General features: G+C 43.3%; 1 protein-coding gene across 2 annotated transcripts in view; it reads left to right on the forward strand.

Moving 5' to 3' along the window:
• Positions 1-2,835: 2,835 nt before the first annotated feature.
• The window catches only part of ADCY2 (adenylate cyclase 2), a 224,907-nt gene continuing 202,167 nt past the window's right edge, over positions 2,836-25,575 (forward strand). Inside the window, exons 1-2 of one of the 2 annotated variants that reach the window (XM_056332859.1) lie at positions 2,836-3,402; positions 23,153-23,350. In XM_056332859.1, coding sequence (XP_056188834.1) covers positions 3,172-3,402; positions 23,153-23,350 — 429 coding nt within the window. In that variant the 5' untranslated portion in view covers positions 2,836-3,171. The remainder of the gene's footprint in view (positions 3,403-23,152; positions 23,351-25,575) is intronic. The other variant, XM_056332858.1, reaches the window with a different exon arrangement.

Below are 25,575 nucleotides of genomic sequence, written 5' to 3' on the forward strand. Positions count from 1 at the left end.
AAATTGAAAGATGCAGGCACCTAGTCTGGAGAGGGAAAGCAGAGTGGTTGAGTCCATCAGGTGGGCAAGAAAACAGTGTCAAATGGAAATATAACTGGGTACTCCTTGCTCAGCTGTTGAAGCACCTTATGTCTGGTCTTTCAGAAGAGAGTTACGCTGAACTCATTGCTCTGGAAAGGCATGAGGTACCACTGGGCAACCTTTGGGTTAATTCTGATTTTGTTCTGGATTTATAATTTTATTTCCTGAGAAACCGGATGAGATTAATATAATGAGGAATTATCTGTTACATGTGTAAGATCTTAGTGAAATAACAAACAAATGGCATGATCTTCATAATAAACTCTTTGGAATGGCCTTTTCTGTTCAAGTTCAGAGAAGTGGAAAGTAGTGGAAAGTTATTAAAGCAGAACCATTGGGAAGAAAGGCAACCAGTACCGCCATCTGTATTAACATTCAAGTACTTTGGGGGGGATGGTTGTTGTATACATGAAGCAGAGAATACACTTCACATTGTCTGTTCACATCTTTTACACTTGTGTGAGTAACAGAATCATGTAATTATACTTGTATTTTACATAATTATGTATGTGATACTGGTCTTCCTACCCTTGAGAGATCATAGAATCATAGACTGGTTTGGGTTGGAAGACACCTTAAAGATCACCTAGTTCCAAACCCCCTGCCATGAGCAGGGACAACTTCCACTAGACCAGGTCACTCAAAGCCCCATCCAATCTGGCCTTGAACACTTCCAGGGATGGGGCATCTGCAACTTCTCTGGCCAACCTGTTCCAGTGTCTTGCCACCCTCACAGTAAATAATTTTTCCTAGTATCTAATCTAAATTCATTATCTTTCAGTTTAAAGCTATTCCCTCTTGTCCTGTCACTAATTGCCCTTGTAAAAAGTCCTTCTCCAGCTTTCTTGTGGGCCCTGTTAGGTACTGGAAGGCTGCAATAAGGTCTTCCTGGAGCCTTTTCTTCTTCAGGCTGAACAACCCCAACTCTTTCAGTCTGTCTTAGGGCAGGTGCTCCGGCCCTCTGATCATCTTCGTGGCCCTCCTCTGGAGTTGCTCCAACAGGTCCATGCCCTTCTTATGTTGGAGTGGAGTAGAGGGGGAGAATCACCTCCTTCTACCTGCCTGTCATGCTTCTTTTTATGCAGCCCAGGATTCTGTTGGTTTTCTGGGCGGCAAGTGCACATTGCAGGGCCATGTTGAGCTTCTCATTCACCAGCACCCCCAAGTCCTTCTCCTCAGATGAAAATTCAGATGCTTTCAAAACCCAAATATTACAATCTGCTTTTAAAAGAAATTTAATGTTGTAATTCTGGTTTATCTCTTGATTTTTTTTAAACTCCCCTTGCTTATCCCACTGCATATGTGTGTGTGACAGTGAGGGTGGCCAGCTCCACAGTTTCTGAAGTGACTGCAAGTGAAGCCTTTTCATGTTGCAAAAATTCTCACACCCACCTCTACCAGCTCCTTCCCGGCAATTAATTCTGCCAGAATGTTCTCCCCACATACATTTGTGTTCATCCTTCAATCTCATCACTGCTGCTTCTGAGAGTTTTTCGCCCTCTCTCTCCCAGAACAGTGGGTGAAGTTGTAACTTTCCAATTCTTCCTCCTCTGTGTTCTTCCTGCCCCAGCAAGCACTTCAGGGGAAGGAAAAGTGACAGCTGAGGAGCTCTTCTTCTAGCCAGCTGAGAGCAACAGGGGGCAGAGAAGCTCAGACCTCATCCTTGTTTCAAACCCACAGAACATAAGAAGTGCAAGTGTATGGACAGGACTTCCGAGCTATATGTGCAATTGGTTTCTCTGCTTTTTTACACTGGTCGTTGATGTATCTCTTCTTCTTCTGGATAAAAACATGAACAGAGGCAGAGAAAGAAGGCAGCATTACAGGGGCAGTTTTGGTCCATATCGTTCTGGTTACCTTGCCTTCTTTTCTACCTGGCTAATGGTTAGCCCTCTGCTCTACATCTATCACATAACGACCGCTTATGGTAGCCCCAGTTTTTCACCTTTTGCAGTATCGTAGTACTCCCAAGTCCCTCTTGCTCCTGACATTACTCCAGTCACCAGAGGCCACCCTTGGGACATTTAGGCCCAGTAGCATCCATGTTGTTTTCGGCCTCTTGCTCTCCCTGGAGAGCTTAGGCTGCCCTGCATCCTCTAGGAGATGCTGGGTATGGCAAAGAGGCCAGCAAGTGGTTCGGAGAGGGCAGCGAGGGATTTGTTCTGTGGGGAGGGACATGCAGGGAGGCAGTGGGCCGGGGAGGCAGCACTGCCTGGATGTGCTTGCAGAGCTTTACCCAGTAAATGCTGTGCATGACAGATGGTAAGTTTAGTGAGTTACATGTCCAGTTTGTTTCAAGTGCCAGCTTTGTTAGGAATAACTAAGTCCTTCAGTGCAAGGAAAGCTGGTGAAAATGTGTGTCACGCTGCTTCCTAACGTGAATGCCCGGTTGTGACAAAAAACGAGGTGTGATTTTTAACGAGCAGATTCAGCCCCCGGGAAAGGCACCCAGCGAAAGAGCGCCGGCCAGCCCCCTGCTCCCCGGAGTCACTTCACGGAGATCTTCAGACCTGTCTCCCCCTTGCGCCGGGAGGCGCGGCCCCGCACGGCCCCGCTGCGGGCTCCCCTCGGGCAGCGCCGGGCCCGCGGGGGGCGGTGGCGACACTGGGCGCCGTCGGGGGAGGCACCTGCGGGGGGGCGGCGAGGCCTCTCGGTTGCAGGCGGGCGGGGGCCGGGCGGCGGGGCGCGGCGGGCGGCCCTGACCCTCGGGCATCCCCCGGCGCCGGGGCGGAGGGACGCGGGGCAGGGGCTGCGCTCACGGTCGCCGGGGCGGAGGCGCCTCCCGCCGCCCTTGGGCGCTCGCTCCGGGCGGCCGCCCGCTCCCCTCCCCAGCGAGGAGGAGCGCGGCTCCCGCCCCCACCGCCTGCGGAGCCGGGCAAGGCATGTGCGTGCGGGGTGGTGCCTTCCGGAGGCGCACCAAGCCCCGGGCTGGCTGCGCGGCTCGGCCGCCCGGCGCACCATGCCGCCGCCGCCGCCGCGGCTCCTCCTCTCCGCCTCCCGCGCGGGAGCGCGCTCCGCTCCACTCCCCGGCTGCCTCCTGCAGCAGCGGCGGCGGCGGCGGCGCTGAGGGAGTTGCGCGGGCTCTGCCCGATGTGGCAAGAAGCGATGATGATGAGGAGGAGACGCCGCTACCTGCTGGAGCGGGCAGAGCAGGCGGGCGGCGGCGGCTGCGGGGCGAGCGGCGAGCAGTCCCGCTCCCGGGACTGGCTCTACGAGTCCTACTACTGCATGAGCCAGCAGCACCCGCTCATCGTCTTCCTGCTCCTCATCGTGATGGGCGCCTGCCTGGCCTTGCTCGCCGTCTTCTTCGCCTCCGGGCTGGTAAGAGACGCTCTCCCGGTCCGGGACCCGCGCCGCCCGGCGTCCCCGCCGCCCCCGCCCGGCTGCCGTCGCCGCACCGGGCGCCCTCCGCCGAGCGGGGCCGGGCGGGGCGGGCCGGGCCGGGCCGGGCCGGGCGAGCGCCGGTGCTGCCGCTCCTGCGGAGGAAAGTTGGCGGCGGGCGGCGGCGGGGTGGCGGCGGGCGGCGGCGGCGGGGCGCGGGGACCCCCCGCCCGAAGTTTGCAGCCCGACGTTTTGAGGCGGCGCTGGAACAGCGGCAGCGCGGCTGATGGAGCAGAAACTGAGTCAACAAGCGCATCGAGTTTAATTCACTTAATTCGTTGGCGCTGCTCCCTTCCAACTGGCAGCGCAGCCGTGTCGGCCCCGCTAGTGGCAGGGTTTACATCGCCGCACACGAATGCAGTCCGCACCGGTATCTGAAGTAACATTTTCATGGCAGGGGAGCAGGAGCCGTTCCGTCCTTGCCCGTCGTGTCCGCCCCCCCCGCCCTGTGTGTCCCCCCGTCCCCGCAATACCGTTTTCTAGTGTTTGACCCATTTTCTCCAGGAAGCCCTCGGGGCAGCGCTGCCCGCGGCTCTGGGGGCGGTGAAGCCCGGTGGGTCGGACGCCCCTGCTGCGTGCCCGGTGCGGGGCTGCCAGCCCTTGGGAGGCACAGGGCGTCGCAGCGGCAGGTGACAGCCGCTATCAGTTTATCTCGCCCAGAAAGCTGTGGCGTTTTGCCCTTGCCTTGAACGCAAAGGAAGAGCTGCAGAGGGCAGTAAAATTCTTGCTCCTTTCAGAGTTTTCCTGCTGTTAATGATTAGAGACAGGCTGTTTGCATTACTGTGTACTTCTGAAGTAATGAACGGGGATTTGAGGGGTCTCAGGCTGTTGTTCGCGTGTGTTTTTTTAATCTTCTAATGGTCTTCTGGAAGGCTTAATGTTTATTGAATAGAGCTGGGGATCTCTAAGAGCAAGGATAGGTAGGTTAGTATAATCTAACGGATTTCACTTCCAGAGGCAGTGCACTGAACAGGGCTTAAACAGATGGAGAATCCTGCTTTCTTGCTTGTTATGACCAAACTTTTGTCTTAAAAGCTGCAGGAAATGCTTGCAGGATTAGCTAAACATAGAGTTAATCGGCGGTTTATTTCCTTTTGGTATTTGTATTTTGAGCTATTTGTTTGAAGTGCCATTCCTACTAAATACAGAACAGTTGTAAAAGAGCTGATGTGAGGCCAGTAATGGCCTCATAATTCAGTTGTTTAATGCTTAAATGTTTCCGTTTTGGAGCTCTGTGTACAAAATACAGGTTCGACACCTTATCTCATTCTGGTGTGTTGACTTGGGTGCTTGTCCATCAGGGCTGAAGGGGCCAGTGATGGAACTGGAAGTCCATCAGATGCTGAAGCTGAGACATAGTTATGTGCGGAGACGTACACAATACTCGCCTACAGTCAAGGTGGCAGAACTTGGGTTTGACAGTGTTTAGCACGACATTTCATACCTTTTGGTCATGGTACTAGTGACAGCCTGTTTACAAGTAGCACATACTTATTTTCGTATGTTTCTTTGAGGTAAATAATTCTGTATTACCTCATTATTCTTGAGATAAATCCTTCACGGTAACAACAGTGGCATAACACTGGGCCCAGATCGAAGGACTGCTGAAAGTTACGGAAACAAAATTGAGTTGGCTGAGTCTTGCCAGGCGTTACTACTTCAGAAAGAGTGAATTTTATAGTTCAGTCTGGAATTCCAGACATACCGGAAAAGGAAAGAAAATGCTTTTAAAACCTTTTTCCTGAGCCTTTATCTTCTTGTGGCTAACAACTGGATGGGTGAGTGGAGAGAGAGGTGGGGTTCATCCTTAAAGTTTCCAGTTGACGGATGAAAGTAATTTCAGGCAGAGAGAAAGCTTGCCTGTACGGACTTCCAGCCACAGGATGTTGGACAAAATCCTTTGGAGCCCTGCCCGGCGTTTCACCTAAAAGCGTTTTATTATACTCAGCTCTGGTTGCGTTTGTGATTAAAATGTTCCTGAAGGTTTAGATCTGTTTCTCCTGCATCTGAATAAAGAATACTCTTTTTATATAGCTGCGGAATCTTAGTCTTTTTCTTTGGTGTATGTCTGATGATATAAAAGGGGCATGGAGTTAGGAGTGACTGAGCCACGAGAGACAATATTAACATCCTTGTCTTTATTTTGCAGATCTGATACGTATATGATTGTTTTGACAAAAGATTTAATTTTTTAGAGGAGGTGCAATGGAAGTGAAATGGGATAGTTCTGTGTAGGTCTGTGCTGTGTGTTTGAAGTTAAAGGAAATCTTTCTTAACAGTTGTTTCCTTTAGTTTTTGTACAAAGCAGTTAAGATTTTACTGAAATTACTTAACCCCGTTGTGGAAACAAAACTCCAAAATGACTCGCTGTAACTCTCGATTCATCTTTCTTGCTTGTACTTCAAAGAACAGCTTAAAACGTGGAATGTGGGACTGAACATTGTTAAGAAAAGATGGATATTAGTGAAGCATGAGCCGTTTTTATGTTCTAGGCTTTCTTAAAAAAATCCCTGAAACCAATGGAAGTTTTTCCTTCTATTTTAATGTTTTATTTGGTTGTAAAAATATATCACACTGATGTCTGAGTTTTGGATTTTTTTGTTGTTGTTGGAGTTTTTCTTTTTTCTTTTTTTTTTTGTGGGGTCTTTTTTGGCAATATATTCTTAACTGTTTCCAAACACAGCCACATAGGGATGTATTCCACTTACTCAGCTATCTCAACCTGTCAGAATACAAGCAGTAGCCTTCCTGATTTCAGATGAAAAATTTATAAAAGCTGTTGCAAAATTACAGTAAACAAGATTACTTACAAAGTATGTCTGGAAATCTGATTACTTTTCTTTCAGACAATGTTCTGCTGTTGTTACTGAGAGAGGTTTATTGGGAGATTTTGGGTTTGTTTGTTTCAGAAAACCATTGTGATTTTGACTTTTGAAATTAAGCACTCTACCTCCTCAAACCTCAGATATAAGACTCCCAGAGTCTGCTTGAAAGATGACCGTTCACAGCTTGGAGTTTTAAATAATGTAGTGATAGTATCAACCTTTGAATTTACTGTGTCAGAGTACCCTCTGTATTTCTCTGTACCTAGCGTGAACTGAAATCTGGCAAAATGAGATCAGTCATCCATGTTTAGCTGCTGCTTTAATCGATAGAGAGTAAATTATTTTCCAAACCTGTGAAAACCTTCCAGTGCTTATAAATGCCAGAGGTCAGCTTCATTTTCTGTCTGGTTATTGACTTGTTCTTTCAATATAATATGTAGGACCAACTCCCTTTTCAGTACTAAAAACTTATGACCGTTTTTAGTGGTATCTAGAACAGTTTTATATCTGGCCAGAGCATATCTATTATAACTGCAATTTGTAGGAGAAAAAAATGCCATTTTAAAATTCATAATGTAAAAGGTGAGTGTATCTGAAATACCTGCAGTTGTGTACATGATTAAACAAAACTGACTCAAAACAGTAATAATAACCCAATTGTACAATTTATTGGAAGGCCATTAGCTTTCCTTTATCCATGTATTTTCTAGACATAAAGAGTGCCCAGTCCATAGAGAGAGGTGTCAATAAAAATCTACAGTTCAGGGATATCAGAATCTTGTAGCACTTGTGGCATAAGTGGGATAAGACCTAAGCCTGTCAAGATCTTCTGTCTGTCCCTTTTCCCAAAACACAAGCTCCACCCATCTGCTGCAAGATAGACATGTGTTTTCTTTTAGACTGGCCTGTACCCCTTGCTCAAAGACTGCAAGCCTGCTATGCTGTGTTTACCTTTAACACTAGTCTGCAGCCCTCATCTGTCTCCCAAATCCTTGCTGCTATGTGTGACCTTGTAAAGCTCTTAAGATGTGGTTGTTGATGCGTTGATGTTGATGTGGAGCTGCAAGCTTCTTGATATCATTGGCCAAGTGGAGCATCTGTTGAGTGAAAAGTGCTTCTACAGCATGGCATTGTGATGCCTTCCCACTTCTAAAAATCTGAGATGGCTTTGATCTAGCAGCTCTAATGACTGTCTGTGGAGCAGAAGTATTACTTATCCCCCTCAACCACTGCTTTGAAGTTCCTGAAAAGTTTATGGTCATGCTGGTAGGCTCACTTATGATGCCTGAACCTTTTTACTGATTCATAAATTGCAGAAACTAAAGGTTGGCTGGACACCTACATCACTGACATGCCCAAATATCTTCTGTAGCAAAAGTGGGAGTAGACAATCATTCTTAAAGGGGGAATATAATTAACTAGGGAGGTATACCTGCAACATGGCAGACGTACGTTCTGCAGAAACTGGTTTTCTGGCAGCAGATTGACTGAATTTACCTTTAGCTGATCCTGCATGGAAGCAGAGTAGCTGCCTCATTCTGAAGAAGTACATGGAAACTTTTTAGCTGCTAACCTGGCTGGCAGGGAACTTTCTCTGTGCAAAGAGAAGAGGGTCGGAAGAGTCCTGTAAACCTCCTGGGGCTTGAACTGGGGTATGCCAGGTTCTTTGAGCCCTTGGTTGGGATGACAGCAAATCCTCCCGCTCTCTAATTGGTCATACTCTGTCTAAAATAAATCCTTGCTGCTTCTGGTAAAAACTGGACATCAGTTGAAACCTTCTAGATTTCCATAATCAGAATCTCATCCTGAAATGGAGGGAGGAAAGTCTCCAAGTCCATGTGAAAAAATAGCTTTGGAAGACATGTTTCATCATTCTCATCACAGTGTCTCAAGGGATTGTGTGTCTGCATAAAGGCCTCTGCTGTGTGTCTCTGGTAATGTTTTCATCAGTTCTCTGGATCTGAAAAATTCATCCATCCACACCAAAAGGTCACCATGCTGACACTGTGGTGATGTTCTATCCCTGTTCGTGAGGTGCTCTGTTACAACCTAACCACACAGAATAACGCAGCCACTTCGTAAGTTCCCAGCCGTATTGTGAGTTTACATGTGCTCTCAGTTTTAGGAAATCCTTTGAAATCAGCCCTGTGTAATATGAAGCTTTTTTGGTTCAAAAGCACTGTCTTCCCAACATCTAAGAATACCCAGGGTCTGAAAGCATTCCTTGGAATCCTTGCAGACTGAAAGGAAGCCAAAGGAACTGCTATGCTGTTTTCAAACTCTAGCATATCCATTCCACCAAAAATAAAGCTAAGTCACAGTAAAGGTAATGAAGTAGAAAAATCCTCACTAATTGAAGGACAAGCAGAGACAGGGTTGTTTACATGCTTGATGCTGGGGTTGTTGTGCCCAGGAGGTATCCTACCTCTTCTTAAACACATTCTGCCAGATTATTGCTACTACCAAGATGAGGAAGAATGCAAACGAAACATTAGTGTGTTTATAATGCCTTTTCTTTCTATAATTCCAGCTATAATTGAGCATACAGCTCTGCTTTCAAGCCCCCTATAAAAGTGTTCCATGAGGAAATCCTATGTTTCTAATTTTTTTTCTTGCCTCTAGGCACCATATTACAATATATTCTTCCAGCTATAGTTTCTGGCTATTTGATACAGCCTTAGGATACCGCTGTCCCTGCCAAATGTTCCTTCCAGTAGTATCTTTGGTTGTCTGAGCATGACTTTTATAGCCCATATTACCTCTTTAGTCAGAACTGTAAAGGTTGCCACATCCTCCTGTCTGAAGCAAGAATTGCCTAGTTTTGTGTCTGTTTTCATTCCTTGGTACGACGTCAGTTTGGGCCATTTTTTTGTCTCATTTGCTAATGACACTCCCAGTATATCTGTGGTTACTTTTAATGCTGCTAAGAGCTTGTCTCATTTGCCAGTGCCTAACAAGCCTAGAAACAGAAAACTATCCCCAACCTCACTTTGCATACCTCTGTTTCATCCTTCGTATTGAATAACTCAAACACTGAATAAGAGCTGGATAAAACCATAGGTATAGCTATGTTGGAAAAATACTTAGCCTTTAACTGTAATCTTACCCTGGCAATGAAAAGCTTAATTAATGTCACAGATTGTGACTCAAAATGGTGGATCCACAACTCCGCATCATTACTGCAGCTGACAAAAATGAAAAATAATGTCCTGACTAGAGCTGTTGTTTACTGAGGTGCAGTGGCAGTAAGACAGATGATGGATTGGGCTACGATTGTCTGCTGTCTTTATCAGCATCAAACCAGGTATGTGGATTCACAAATCATGTATTGCAACTTCATCGTGGATCTGCCATGGCCCTGTAAATACCTCTCCGCTTATCTTCCTTAAATATTTTAAAATTGGTTTCAAGTTCCATGTTGTGGACAAAGATACCTGACCCATTTGTGAGGATCTTAAAAACTCCTGTAAAAATGGTGAATAGGTTTCTTTGGTTGAGCCTTCAAGATGTCTCCTAGGTTAAGGACATTAACCGGAGTTCACAGGCCCTATTTTTATCCTGTGAATAAGAAAACTTCCCTTTGTTGCAATGGTAGTAGTCACTGGAATCTTCCAGACTGCACCATGCATCACTCCAAGCTGATAGCGGCATGGACATTTAAAACAGAAGTGATCTGCAAATCTCTTGAGCCACGGGGTGTGTCAGCGTCATGGGAACAAAGTGCAGCCGAACACCTGTAGTGTTTCATCCTCTGCCTACACCCCCGTCACACCAAGCTGTGGTCCCGAACAAGCTAAGTGTTGCCACAGTGGCTTCTTCGTATTTCAGGAAGAACTGAATCAGCGCAAACTTTAATGATAAATGATGATGGGAAGATGGCAACAGATTAAACATCTGGTTTGGGGATCCAAATCCCAAAACAAGTGAATTAGCAAAAAAGAACAGCTCCACACATTTTCTTCTCCAGACCTCCAGACTTTTTGTTTTTATATCTTGAATAAGCAACCTCTGGACACTGAACCTTATTCAGGTGACACTGAAAATTCAGGTGACAATCACACCATCTGTGCAGAGGGGTGTGAGGTTGTCTCTACACTTATCCTCCCGGTTGTGTGTTTCTCCAACCTGTCTAGAAACATTTTCTTTATCTCTTGTCTGTAAATAGAACTCCTGTTTTTAGTGTGTCTTACGTGATGTAGAAGTCCCTTTCTGTACCTGGAGAGAACCTGTTCCAGGCTTGTGTCTGGGGGAAGCAGAGGAAGCAGCACCCATCACCACTGACCTCTCAGCCTTGCCCTCAGGTCTGTTGTCTGAGCATCCACTTCTTCCTCTGTCCGTGGTTCTAGATTTGGTTTCTCTAACCGGGAAGCTGAGCTCCAGAGTGCAGCTGCAGTGACTTCTGGTTGTATGCTCAGAGTGTGCTCCAGAGGGCAGCTGGGGTAAGATGTGCTGTGGCCTGGGTATGTTTCTCTTATAGCTTCAGATGCAACCAGTCTGGTGTTTGATGATTGGATAGTCTCGTGAGATCCCATGTGGACTGATGGCTTTTTAGAGCCACTCACTGGGGTTTGCAAAAGTAGTTAGAACTTGGTTTTTCCACCAACCTCCTCAGGCAGCTGAACTGTGTGCTGTGGGACCTCTTAAAGACCCTAAATGTTATGGCATACACAGTGGACCTGCCCACTGACTGAATAAGTGGATTGCTGTCCTTCCACTCCAGGTAAAAATTCCATCCCTGTCTCCAAGTTGCTAGTACTTTGGTCATCACTGCAGGAAAATCATAGGAAGACTAGATTCCCCCTGCTGCTTTTCCATCAAGGCTGAACTTAGACTGCAGACTCAGACACATTATTTCTCCTGCAACGTGTTTTAAGAAAACAGATGCTCTTTGAATTTGGCTCAGCACCTGCTTGCTGCTGCTCTTGCTCTTCTGGAATGATAGAATCATTTACATTGGAAAAGACCCTTAAGATCGTCAAGTCCAACTGTTAATCTAGGACTGCCAAGTCCACCACTAAACCATGTCCCTAAGCACCACATCTACAGTGACTCAACCACTTCCCTGGGCAGCCTGTTGCAATGCTTGATAACCCTTTTGGTGATTTTTTTTTCCCCTAATATCCAATCTAAACCTCCCCTGGTACTACTTGAGGACATTTCCTCTTGTTCTATCACTTGTTACTTGGGAAAAGAGGCCAACACCCACCTCGCTACAGCCTCCTTTCAGGTAGTTGTAGAGAGTGGTAAGGTGTCCCCTGAGTCTGCTTTTCTCCAGACTAAACATACCCAGTTCCCTCAGCTGTTCCTCCTAGGTGTCTTCTCTTGCTTTATATGCCCTGGCAGGTGGATGGATTAAATTTCTTTGATGCAGCCACTGTGGTGGTTCTTTCTAGTGGCACAGCGGTCTGAGCACAGTCTACTCCAGCCAAGACCTAGGAGGTGGTAGGTTGTCCAGGCCAGTAGCTGGTCCTGTAAGCCATGCTGGCACCCTGCCAGCTTGTGCCAGTAACTGGCCACAGTCTCTCACGTGGGCTTGTTTTCTGCCCCATTTCCAAACTCAACTGGTAGGTGGTGGGATTTTAGACACTTCTTCAAGTGATGTGATGTCTGTTTTGTACAATTTACCAGATTGTTTTTGATTTCTTGGGTTTTTATATTTTCTTACCTGTGCCTTATGCAATGGGGTAACAGTATACTGTTAAATAAGACCTCAGCTAATACTACATAGAGATGCCTGGGTTTGAAGAATCCCTTTTGCTCAATTTCCTGTGAATGTGTGTGAAGTTTTCCCTTTATAAAGCTGTTTGGCACAGTTATATATCAAGTGTAAGTTAACATGTTGGTTAGCTTATTTGAAATTTTACCATTCTAGAAGTTATACCCACTGCAGAATGTGGGACTGACCCTAGAGTCAAAAATGAAATAAAAAATGTCTTTGGTTGGAAGCTGGTTGAACTGAGAGACATATGAAAGTGTGGAAAGTGTCCTTAGGGGAGTAAACTTTAAGAACATTTTCTGTTGTAATATTAACTGTGTTTAGTAAGTAATTGCAAAACCTTAGGAAAAAACTTGAAAAGTAATTACACAATGAAAGTAGTGACTTTTCAATATTAAAACTATTTTTCATGTTACCTTGTTATGCCGATATGTTAAATCTGTGGAATATTCTTTCAAAATGTGTTTTTAAAAGACCTGGGAGACATAGAAGCCTAAGCTTACTTTTTTCATCATTAAACAGACCTTTAAAACGATCACTGCTTCCTCATGTGCTGAAACTCATGTGCTCCCTGATTCAAGTCTTGTGATCTTTACTTGTATACAAGTTCCATCTTGACATTTTTTCTTAATTACAGACAAAATCTCAGATTATTATGTTGGAAATAAAGTGGTGGGGGAAAGCCACCTTTTAGCTTCGCTTTAAAAGTGACAGCCAAAATATATAACTGTCACTATTAAATAGTTCAAAGAATTGAATGAGTACTTCAGTATTTCTGACTTCCATGGGTGTGTATGGGTACAAGGGAGGCCATAATTTCACTTTTAATATGTGTTACAGTGCAGTTAATCTGGAAAACATATCTCTGAGTCCTGTGAAGGAATGTATTATTCATAATGTTTAACTGATGGAGCTCTTTCAACACTGACATATTTTGAATATATTTAACTGCAAAGCATACATTTTTCATAAGTGTTTTACTCAATTTATTTTCATGTATCCACATTTTGGGATGTTGCGTGAATAGTAGTTGTATTTATTGGAGAGTTTCTTTAAGATTATTTTGGCAATAGGAGGAAAGATTTTGAGAACATCTGAACAACAAGCTAAACTAAGTTATTAAGCCACATTTTTTGAGAGGAACCCAGAACCAATATCTGAATAAAGAATAAAGCATGCAAGAATAATGTGTTGATCGCTACATTTACATTAAAAATAACCTAAATGCTATGAGTAGGTGCTCATTAGCTCTGAAGCCTAAAATAATTTGTTTCATCTAAGTATAAACTTTTGCTGTCTTTTCTGGATATTGTCTCAGCTCTCTTCTGAAGTGGACACTTGAGGCAGCAGAATGTGATTAAGTGTTATTGCTCTCTGGGACATGGTTTATCTTCTGTGGCTGCCAGCTAGAGTCATTGGGCAGGACCATTTTGTAAGCGCACCACCTGAGTGTTGTAGTAACTGAGCTGGACCATCTTGCTTTCCATAGGCTATTAAATGTCTTAAAGTAAAGCTGCTTCTGATAATTGCCATCCTGAAAGAAAATCGAGATGGTGCTGGATGACCGAAAGCAATGGTAGTCCTGCTCATGTTCCCTGACCCCCTGTGGGCCCTCTGAACCTCAGCTTATTAAATAAATGGTTGTACACGTTGACAGATTTTATATGACGTGTGGTTAACAAGATGAGAGGATACAAATCAATGGAAAATAAATCAAGAGAGAGAAAACTGCCAATATGACAAATGCGGATGTATAAAGAAATAGAAAAAGCTGCTCACTGTTCAGCTTGGGTGCATGGGGTTTGCACGGGGCATATTTATGTATATAAAATATACAAGCAGACACTTGCTCATTCTGCTAATTGTGTTTCTGGCAGGGATAGGTGTCTGTCCTCTATCGCATGGCATACGATATAGTAGGAATAATCACAGGCTCATGGGGTTCCCTTACTACACATTCGCATGCGGGTAGCTCAAGGGGAGGTTGTTCCCTGTTTGTCTGAAATGGACACTGCTTTTAAAAACCAAAAGAGCTGTATCAAAGGACAGTTGTGCTCACTCCATGCAGAGAAGAGAAACCTTAAACACGTGTTGCTCCTTCAGTGTATAGCCACTGTGTTGCAGCTTTGACCATCTTTGGAAACCTGTCTTTTCTGGTTCATTTGCATTGATTTGGAAGTGGTGATGGTGGAAGGATTGTTTTGGTTTAACCCCAGCTGACAATTAAGTCTCACACAGCCACTTGCTTTCTCTGCTTCCAGTGGGATGGGGGAGATGGAAGGGTAAAAGTGAGAAAATTCATGGGTTGATATAGAGACAGTTTAATAGGTAAAGCAAAAGCCGTGTGTGCAAGCAAAGCAAAAGAAGGAATTCATCCACCACTTCCCATGGGCGGGCAGGGGTTCAGCCATCCTCAGAACAGCAGAGCTCCAGCATGTGTAGCAGTTCCTTGGGAATGCCATCAGTCTGAACATCCTCCCCTTCCTTCTTTTTCCCCCAGCCTTATATGCCGAGCCCGGTGCCATATGTTACGGAATATCCCTTCGGTCAGTCGGGCTCAGCTTGTCCCAGCTGTGTCCCCTCCCAGCTTCCTGTGCCCTCCCAGCCTGCTCGCTGGTGGGGGGGTGAGGGGCAGAAAAGGCCTTGGCTCTGTGTGAGCACGGCTCAGCAGTAACAAAAACATCTCTGCATTATCAGCGGTGTTTTCATCACAAATCCAAAACAGCCCCCTGATAGCTACTGTGAAGAAAATTACCTCTATCCCAGCCAAAACCAGCACAAGGACCAGAATTGTTTACCATGTTTATCATATATTGAGGTCGTATCATGATGTTCTCTCATGTTTATTCTTTTCCTGTGTTCTGCATTTGGGTTGTTTTTTGACTGCTAGTGAGCACCAAAGTGATGTTTTCATGGCTCTAACTATGATAAACACCAAATATCTCAGTTTCTAAGTGTTACTAGTCAAACAGAACCTGTTGTCATGTGTATAGAATTAGGATTGATTTGTCCGAGCTGCCTCACTTCATACACATCTCCCCTGAAATTCATCTGCCATTTTCTTGCTCACTAGTGACTATTACGAGAACATTTTGTAATTCTTTGTAGTTGGCCCTCATCTTTGTCAGATTGCTGTTCACCCCTTTTCCCAATTTTTTTTAGGGATGTGCTGAACAACATATACCCTAGGATTCCTGAGGACTTTTGTGGGCACTGTGGGACCTTTGTTCATAAGCAGTTTTCTCAGGATAGATACCAGGCCTACCGATACTTCCCTTAGGCCTTGAGAGGGATCCCAGTAGAGACTGGCATCACACCACATTCCTGACTTTGGATACTGGGACACACTTGGGTGGAGGTTACGTGTTACTACAGTTTTAGCTCTTTCTCCTTGTAGTCCCATTGTCCCTTTCTGATGAACCCTATCTGCTTGTGGTGATTCTTTTTACATTTCGTGTTCCTGCTTTCCTCTGTAATGCCTTACACTGATACTTCAGTCTGAGACAGATATTCTGGTGTGTTCACCCTGTATAGAATATTCTGGAATGAGAACAACCCCATGCTGAGCACAGATACAACCTCCCCACACCTCCTTTCTGCTAGTCTGCTCCTCTCTAACTGTTCTGTTCAACACCTGCATCATCTGTTTGCTTAGAAGTCCTTTAGCAGGCTGCCAACTCCTGATTAAGTTTCAAAAATAATTTACTACTTGTTTTTATACTCTTAAAATGATTTCTCAGGCTCTTTTCTTGGCCTGCATTATTAAGTCTTTATATTAATCCTGATAAATTTTATGATCCTTTTTATTACCACCTTTAAGGTTTTATTTTTTGGAAGATAATTTTTAGAAGCTTTCCTGCTTGGCTGTTCAGGCATTCTGGTTGTGGTTTTGTCTTTCTCAAGTAATTTTGGGGAATTCATTAACTTCTGGCCTGTGCCTCTGAGTTTTATAGTGTCTTCAGGCCAGCTACAAAGATTTTGATCTGTAAGCTTCTAGCTCCCCCTTTCAATTTGAGTGCTTGGGTTTTGTTATTCATCTGTTTGCTTAACAAGCTTTGTCATTGTTATAAAGCAGCTCCTCAAGGGTAGTGGTTTATGGACCAGGTTCTTTCCACTTCTTGAGATCAGATTGAGTGTTTTCTCTTTCTTGGTATAGATGGGGTTTTGTTTGTTTATTTACTTGAGTGTTTGTTTATTTTTTCAGCTGTGCATGAGATACAGACAGTTGTCTCAGCTTCCATCTGCTCCTGTGATCCTTAGCCAGTCTAGCTGGGTGTCGCTGAAATATCCCTTGACCTGTTGTGTTTTCTTCTCTGACAGCCTTTCTTATCTCTGTGTTTTGTAGGATCTCTAAAAGTTTCCATCGTGGTTGGATGAGCAGTTCTCTAGGTCATTTATTTTGATAAACCTTTGCTGTTCAGTCTAGTTTTTTGGCTCATAGGGACTTCATGATATTTGTTGGTTCTCGTAGGTTGTTAATACAAGCCTTTCTTCAGTCCCTGCTGAAGCATGTGGCTTTCAGTCTTTTTTGCTTTTTCAGTATGCTGCTGGTGGTCTTTTTTCCACCAAGTTTTCAGTAAGACTATTGTGTAAATTATGTTCTAACAACAGGCATTTTACTTCTTCCATCTAGCTTCTTAGGCTTTTAGTGCTTATATAGAAGGGTGTATACTTTCACATGAGTGTTTTATTTCTCTTCAAAATTTTTAACAAGAGAGTCTGTCCTGGCTTTTTTTGTCATTTCCTTCTTGCCTGAGTTTATTCAACTTCTGTCCTTTCCTTTAGTTGAGAATTACAGGTCTTCATCATGTTACTGCTTCTCTTAAACCATGTACTATGTTTCTATAAGCTCTTCAGTTTCAGTGTTTTCCTATGACCTTTGAAGTGCCGGCAAACTCATTCTTTTCCAGTTAAGCTCAGCTGCCTTCTAGGGGCTCCCTCCCTGTTCTCAGAACTTCCCTGTTTGAATTCCCTTTTTAACACATATTCTTAGCTGCTTATTGGACCTTTGCTTGTCCACCTGTCTTGTTTTGGGAGCATTTCTGGGAATGCTACCATCGTTCTCTGCTTCTTCACTAGCAACCAGTATTTTGCCTCCAGAACTTTTCTTTTAACTATCCTTACATTACTGTTATTTGCACAGCAGCCGTGGCCTTTGACTCTTCCTCAGCACCTCCAAGGAGCCTTTCCAAACTCCCTCTATGAGGTCTGATGTTTTTGCATTAACCAGAGAAGCCTGTGATCTCAGGTATGTCAGACTTTGTGTTCCTGGTAATCATCGCTACAATACTGAGGCAGGCGAGGTTCACTCATAGCTATCTGGCAGACCTGGAAACATCTGGACACAATTCTTTTCTACTGAGTAAGTGGGAAGATGAGCAACATCTATATGTAGTTGGACTCACTAAAAATAATCCACTGTCAAAAAGTGCTTGGCACTGCAGTCAAGCACATGGGTGGTCAGAAGGGTGTTCACAACACTTACACGGCTGATTGCCACTGTGCTAACTATGACAGGCCCTATAAAGTCACAGAACAGTTCCTCTTGGTTTCAGCAGAATTATTGCACTGTTGCAAAATCCCTCATTTCTTATACGGGCAGGACTTTACAGCGCACATGGTTTGTGACTTTCAAATTTGATGAAAGGCTCCAGGTGACCAGAATGTCATCTGAAGGATTTGAGTGAATTCTTGCTATTCTAGTAATGTCCCCATGTACTAACAAATACAAAATGCTGTGAAATATGGCCATGAATGCCTAACTGCTGCTTGCTGGTTATATGTGACATCATGTAGCAGCTTGGCAGTTGTAGTAATGCCAGTCAGAATTACCTGATCCATGTGATGTGCAAATTGCCGGACTGATTGTGGATTATCAAGGAGTCAAATATCACTGTGTGCTAGCGGCAAGCATGGACTGCACATCAGACTCATTAACAGAGAGAACTGGATTTCTCAAGACAACAGACATCATGAAACAACTGGATTTGAGCCTGATGCTGTCATCATTGGTCTATTAAGCCAAACAGGGAACGCTGAATCAGGGGGAAAATCTCAGGCATGCAATTACATAGGGCTTTAGTAAAAAACAAAAGCTTCGTTGACACAAACTTCAGGACAGCTTGATTAAAAGGTACAGTTCAATTAATTTTCTGCTAGTGTCCTTGAACATGTTGCACAAAGCTCTATAAAAGATGGCAGGGGGTGGGGTTGGGGGTGGGTGGAAGGTGGCACATGAGAAAGCTTCTAACCAGGTGGCTAAGGAAGAAAAACAAGCACAAGCAAAGCTTTATGTTTTGAAAGATATATGGTGGGCGTGGTGGGCATGAAAGGCAGAGGAGTTTTTCTAGGTTGTGGATCTGGAAGATGCCACGTAGGCTTGGAAATAGCATCTGGGCTTAAAGACACTGCACCATTTCTGAAGTGAAGAGGTACTAATAGTGATGGAATGGATGCAAAAGAAATCTGAGAATGCAGGCCAAACCTTTTCAGTTGTTGTCCTAAATGATGAAGTCCTAGATGAAGCTGTACAGCTACTTGGCCAGGAGCAGAGCATGGCACCTCCTAATAAAATGAAGATTTTTCCAGCTGTCTAGCAGATGGCATGCAGTGCAGTCAGCTGTAAGCAAATTCACTAGAATATAAAACCATGGGGTAAGAGTCAGAAGTAGCCAGGAGACTTGTGCAGCTTTTTGGCTTTGTAGGGAACTATTTATTGAGGGGCTAGGGAATTGAAATGCTGTCCACTTTTACAAAGGGAAAGGTGATGATGGTATGTCTTCTGAAAATCCTTCTAATTCTCCCAAGGCCTGGAAAAGACTTTGCAGGAAAAGTTTTGCTACAGAGGTAACTAAACAGATTCTATCAGTCAGTCGGGTTAAAGGAAGATGCTGTCCTCTTTTGATAGAGAGATCAGTAAGGTAGTAATCCTTGAGCCCTGTAACATTCTTTTTTAACACAAAATTTTTGAGAATGGATGTGTGAAATTGTACATAGTTTTAATGTCTGAGGAACATTTTTATATTTACATTTAGAAAGTGTTTCATTGATCTCAGCAACAAGTGATTTTAGTAGGAATTTAATATAGTAAATGGTTCGAGTTCATTCAAAGTGTGTGGTATTTCAGATCCCAACAGGAGTCCTCTGTATATAGACTGCTGTCAATTCCATTCATTCCAGTAGACACAAAGAATAAAGGAAAAAGTACCCAAAAAGTACTGAAAAAATGAGGGACCATGGAAAAGATTTTATGCTTAACCGGGTATTTTAAATGCTTGTTTGTTTATCTTTATAGAGTACTTTGTCAGGCTGTAAGGTTTTCTATAAAACAGTGAAGTGCTCTACAGTGATGTTGCTGTTTAAAATTAAACTGAGGGCATGGCATTAGCTGGGAAAGGAAAGAACAGGATGTAGAATGTTAGAAGGTGATTTTTGGAAAGGTGAATGAAAAGTGAGTCTTCAGATTTTAGTGGTGATAAAAAGATTGTCACACATTTATGAAGAATTTATGGTGGTTGGAAAATTTTTTAACAGTAGGCTTCTTAATTTCTCCAGTAATTAAAAGACAGCAAGATAGAAAACACTTAGGAAGACAGAGCTGTCAGGCAAGATCCATGTATTGCAGGCTTAGCCATTATGTTCCAAAGTGTCATGCTGATATTTTAATTCCATTACCTCTGGTGTATTTTGATTTCTGAGGCTAGCAACAAAGAAGGAAGGAATGTCTTTTGCGTTCACATCTCCACCACCCCCACCCCCACCCCCCGCCTCTTTGGGAGAGGCTAAGATAACAGAACATTTATCCTTCAGCATTTGTCTTTGCATCCATCGTCATCTTTTAGCCTGCTAAATACACCAATGATTGCAAATACTGATTAGAAAGCTTTACGTTTTACATGTCCTGCTCTCAAAGGTATAATTTTATAAACATGCAGTTCCTCTGAAGTAATAGGAAAATATTGTTATAAGAACTTTCCAGAATAAACCCCTGCCTTATGGCCTGCTTTTACTGACCTGACATTAATGTGCGTTTTACAGGCAGGATTGTGAAAAATCCACCTGTACAGAAATTAAGGATTTCTGGATAGGATTAAAATTGTAATAACAATTATTTTCTCTCTTTTTTTTTTTTTAATTGCCTAATGTGTATACTATTCTGTCTTTAAATTTCAATTTTACTTCAGAATTCACGCCATGCACAGTGTGATGCAAGGAGCTTGCGACATCAGAAGCGGGTTGTTCTGTACTCAGCACCTGAGGGGGGTGCCACCCCTCTGCAGTCAGCGAGGTTGCATTCAGCTGCCGGTGATGAGGAGCTGATACGTTGTGGTCTACTTTTTGGTTTTTATTTTTTCCCCTCTGCCTATGTTTAAACCAAAACAAAATGCAAAATTGTGCAGTAGGCAACTGGAGAAAAGGAGAAAATAGAAATAAAATTTTAGATTTAGTGATCAAAATGGCTTACAGAGGTGTTGAATTCAATGTACGCTTAAAAAAAGGTTGTTGACTCATTAGCTGTTAATTTGGAACAAACATTTTGATGTATTGATCCAATGATAGAATACATATCAAAATATGTATGAGTATACATACACTCTAAACTGAAATCTAAATATTGTTTATTTGTTATGAAGCGATACTGTCCTAGAAAGCACAGTGCTTTTACTTTTTTTAGTGACATGGAGAAGTGCATGTGGATATTCTCGCTAGTATGTTTATAGCATGATCATTGCCACTGATATACCAATTTCCCATCATTTAAATCTGTTTTTTTCCTGAGCCTTGGCTTCCTCCAGGAGCTTGTGGGTTCCTTTGATGCTGTGAGCTGGACTGTGTGACAAATGGTGCAAGGAACTTAATGTTGTCCTGTCACTGGTGAAGGGTTGAATTTCTCTGACCATGTAACAAGAGTTTTGCAATCCTACTTGGAAGTGCAGAAGTCAAAGGTTGAAATTAAATGCTTTTGGTGTTGTCTGGGCTCACATTGGTGCTGACATTACTAAATCGATTCACTGAAACAAATTGCAGGGATGGGAATGATAAAAAATGATGAAATTCAGAGACATAAATCTGTAGCTATTACTACTACCAGATAGGTTTTATATTTTGTCTCTTACTGTGCAAGATTGCACGTATCTTACTTCATGCAGCTCTGTTACCTCTGTGCCTAACTTTAAGCCCATAAATTTGTTTTCAGTATGACTACCTGAGTGCTTGAAAGCCTTAATGTGTGTATTTTAATATTTGGGAGATTAGTGTTTGCATTGCAAAGCTGGCACCATTGCTTACAGTTTCCTGACTCTTCTTTTGCTTATACCCTGACCATCGGTGCCACGATCATAATTGCTTACACGTGTGACTTCGTAAATGTAACAGGGAAGGAGGAACAAGCCGAGCTGAAAGATGAGCTGCCTTTTGCTGGGTAGAGCAGGGTTTGTGAAAGATAATCTGCAGTCTGCACCATCAGATGTGGACTTTCATCGTTGGTGTTCCCCGTGGTTTGAACCTGCTGGGGCGGTGGCTGCTCCTAGGCTAGAGACCATATGGCGGGGTCAGCAGGAGCAGAGCCTCGGCTGATGCACCCTGCCGAGGGGATCCGCAACTCTCCTCTCCTCTGCTGCTGAAATGCTGAGGGTATTGCATGAGGTTCGGTAGCGGGTTTGTGTGTGGGAGCGGTGGGAGGCTCCTGGTGCGGCAGGTGTGGTGGTGCTGGGTTTGCAGCAGCGGGGAGGGGGCAGAGCTGCCCCTGGCAGCTGGTGGGTGTTGCGGTGTGTGCGACACCTGTAGCCAGGGCTGCGAGGGGGCAAAGGAGTTTGGAGAGGGAGAGGAAGGAACCTTACAGCAAGGGTCTCGATGTAAATGTGGGGTTGTAAATGGTAGTAGATGGGGGGGCAGGGAGTATAAATGCTGACAGCATTTGTAAATTTACACATTTACATGTAAATTTTTAGTTTTGCTCAAATTGTAACGAGTCTTACACATGTAAGAAAGGAAAAAGGTCACATCAAAAAGCTCAAGTTGAAAACCCATCAATAAACAAGATTTATGAGGGCACTAAGAAAGTAACTACAAAACAAGGGGGAAAGCGATGTTATTTCTTTATGCTTAGATACCTTACACATCATCAGGTGGGCACTTGCACACCGTGCCCACGGTTTCACCAGCACTGAAGATGTATGCCGGGCTTCCCTGCGCCAAGCGGGTGGTTAGTGGAGGATTTTACGCTGTTGCAACAGCAGCATTTGGGGCTGGCTTTTGCAATCCTTGCTGCTACAAGTGAGGCTGTTCGAACTCCTAACAGCTGGGGGAACGACTGAAGAGCTTATGACCAGACTGATACAGTGCTGTTGTACTTCAACCAGAGATAACTTTTGTACACATATGGGAATATGAAATCAAATCTTTATTATTATTTTTTTAATGCATCCATCACTAGGTGATTTAAAGATATTAGTGTAGTAACTTCTATGTAATGACTGTAAATAAACTTAAATATTGTTTATTTTGAATCTCACTTCAAGTTATGTTTAGTCTTTCCTCTGGGTGCTGTTTGCGCATTTTGAAATAAGCAGTTGCTGGGAGGGAAAAATATATATACATATGTAATCTAGAGCCCTTCCAGATAAATACTTTAACTAGAAGCAAAATGGATAGTACCCGGGAAATACCATTGTCAAAAAGGCTTTTATAAAGTTATTGCCACATATTTGATTTGGGAGGCATTTGGACAGCTGCAGTCTTCAATAGAGATGCCTGAATTTTGTCTGCAAACCATACTAATCACAGAAATCTTTTGAATTCTGGAGCAGAAAGGCTGTTCCACTTTTGCAGATTGAATTTGCCTTTTAATTTGCTCAGTCCTGCGGGCCTGGTGCATTACTGTAGCATGATTTACAGTTTTCTCAATCTGCTTCAAATAATATATTTCTCAATTTAGTAAAAGAAATGCCATGTAGTAGTGTGGTTAAAAGTTTTTTACAAAGTTAATACTCTTACAGTGAAAGAAATCCTATTTTGATTGAACTCACTTTTGATATTCAGTCATGTCTTTCTAGGATCTCCATGTGCAATCAGTTCAGAGTACGTTATTGCTGTCTGACCTTGAAGTACATCAGTTTTTAACTTCCTTTTCATTTTCCTCTGTTTCCAGGAAATTGAAGACCACGTGGCATTTTTAATAACTGTTCCAACGGCCCTAGCAATTTTTTTTGCTATATTTATCCTTGTCTGCGTAGAACCTGTATTTAAGAAGCTGCTTCGTGTATTTTCCCTGGTGGTCTGGGTATGTCTTGTTGCCATGGGATATCTCTTTATGTGTTTTGGAGGAATCATCTGTCCCTGGGACCAGGTAAGACTGTCATTATTATTAATTTTACTTCCATTGGGAACATTTCAAAGAACCATTCTATGCAAAAACATTCACATTTATTTTTGTGGGACATGTCATAAAATGCTTTTGTGACTAAGTTTGCATGCTGAGAATCCTCGTATCAATTTTATAAATACCAGAGATGCACATACTTAGGATATGGAAATAATTGAAGGATTTCACTTTTATATTTTTAAGCTCCTTTGCATAATGAACATTTGATTCCAGTCACCAACTTCTTTGTGTAGTGAATATTTGATTCTAGTGACCAATTAACATAGCAGAAATGCTAGTTTTGTTCCAAGACCGCTGATGCTGTCTTCTTCAGCTTAAAATGTTTGAGCTGTCAGTGCAGTCTTTGTGTGGTCTTCAAGATGTTCTCTAGCAACATGTGAGAAAAAGGAACTGGTAGACTCCTTACATTTCTAGGGAAATGAATGAGCAGAGAGTCGGTGATGTACCCTTCACATTTTAAAAATTTTGTAATGAAGACAAAGCAACAATATAATTTCATCTTAATAGCAGCACTTTTGAAATATCAATAAATGATGTGCAATATCCGGTGCTGTGCCTGATTGATTCTCTGTGTTCTGCCGTATCATTTTCCTTTTCCCAAGTGTCTCCACATGGGAATAGTCCTGATACAATAATTGCAAAAACTCTTCAAAGGATGGAAAAAAGCTTCTAAATATATAAATATGCCTTCTGAAAATGTCATGCTGATTCCATGAGTTTAAGCTTTAAATGGTAGTACTGTATGCAGGGTGCGTTCTAGGTCTTTATGATAGACTTGAAACAAATAACAAATTCTTTGACTTGGTATTCAGATCTTGCAGAGACTTACGCAAATATTGAACTTTAGGTATGCAAGTAGTTTCTTTAAAATCTTTAATTCAAATTATTTGTATTACTGGTGTGTGTTGGTAATACTAGTTTTGGAGCTCTTGCCTTTGTGGGTGACTTCTGTATTTCCATTTTCTTGGAAGATTCAGGGATTAATTGTCTATGAAACCACCTTCCTGGTTATTTTTGTTTGGTTTCTTGTTTGTTTGTTTGTTTGTTTTAAAAGTATTTGAAACTAACAAACCAGGCCACACTTGCATGTAATAAAAAGCAAATCAGAACATGTAGTATTTTTCTCTAGATAACATATTTCAGCATGGGAGTCCCTGTATCTTCGTGGTGTCAAGTCTAGATAATTCACATGCTCTTACTTCTTTTGATTTCTTTTCATTGCCAGTTGTGGGATGTCATGCTAGATTATTTTGAGCTTTCAAGCTTAGATGCAAATATTTAATTAGCTGTATTATTTGCTCATTGCAAACTCTACTAAGTTTAATTTTGTTATTTGAAAGATAACAGTTTTTGAAAGCACGTGGCCTAAAAGAGATCTAGGAGGGATGGTGGTGACTTGGCCCCAGGGTTGTTTTTAGCCTGTGAAGACGGTTTGTCCTGCCTTGCTTTCTTCTTAGGGAAAATGTAGGCATTCCCACAGCATCCAAGGGATGTGGCTGGCTGTGTGAGGCAGGAAGGGCTGCAGAGCTTTGGGGAAAGGCATTGTCTTCCTGCAGGTTGCCAGGACACAAGTCCTCTGATACTTCTGTCTGCTCCTTGCTTTGCGTGCAAGTGTTGCTTGGAGAAGAGGATATTTGGGAGGGAGCTGCATTGATTGCTCTGCCAGCAGCTGCCTTGCCCAGGTCTGCGGAGGCTCCAGCCCAGAGCAGGCAGGGCTTTTCCAGAAAGCCTAGACCTGGCTGCAGGTATTTGGCTTAAGTCCACTGTGCAGGTATCCTCGGCATCTGGCGGGAGAGGGGCTGTGCTGGGGTGGTCCCTGGCCACTGCTGGGCGCTGGAGGTCATGTGGCTGCAGGCAGTGGGACCCTTTGCTTCCCCAAACCCATTTTTTCCCCCTCTGAATAGCAGTGCTATTTTGTTGATCACTTTTGTAGGTATACGTTGCCTAGTGTCAGTTAAGAGTAAACTAGGGAAATACAGGAATCTTTCTGGGAATTTGTCACCTTACACAATAGACTAATTGCAGGTTTGATGCTTTTGAATGTAGGTAAAAAAGCTGTGAGCAGTAAAACACAACCGTGTATTTCTGTGATGCTGGTGTTTTCACTGCTCTGCATCAGGAATATGTAGGTCAATAATCAGTGTTCTCTCTTACAACTATACGTGAAAGCAAATCTGAAAAATCCTTCC

Source organism: Falco biarmicus, chromosome 3 (assembly GCF_023638135.1).
Source record: "Falco biarmicus isolate bFalBia1 chromosome 3, bFalBia1.pri, whole genome shotgun sequence".
In the NCBI taxonomy this organism is placed as follows: Eukaryota; Metazoa; Chordata; class Aves; order Falconiformes; family Falconidae; genus Falco; species Falco biarmicus.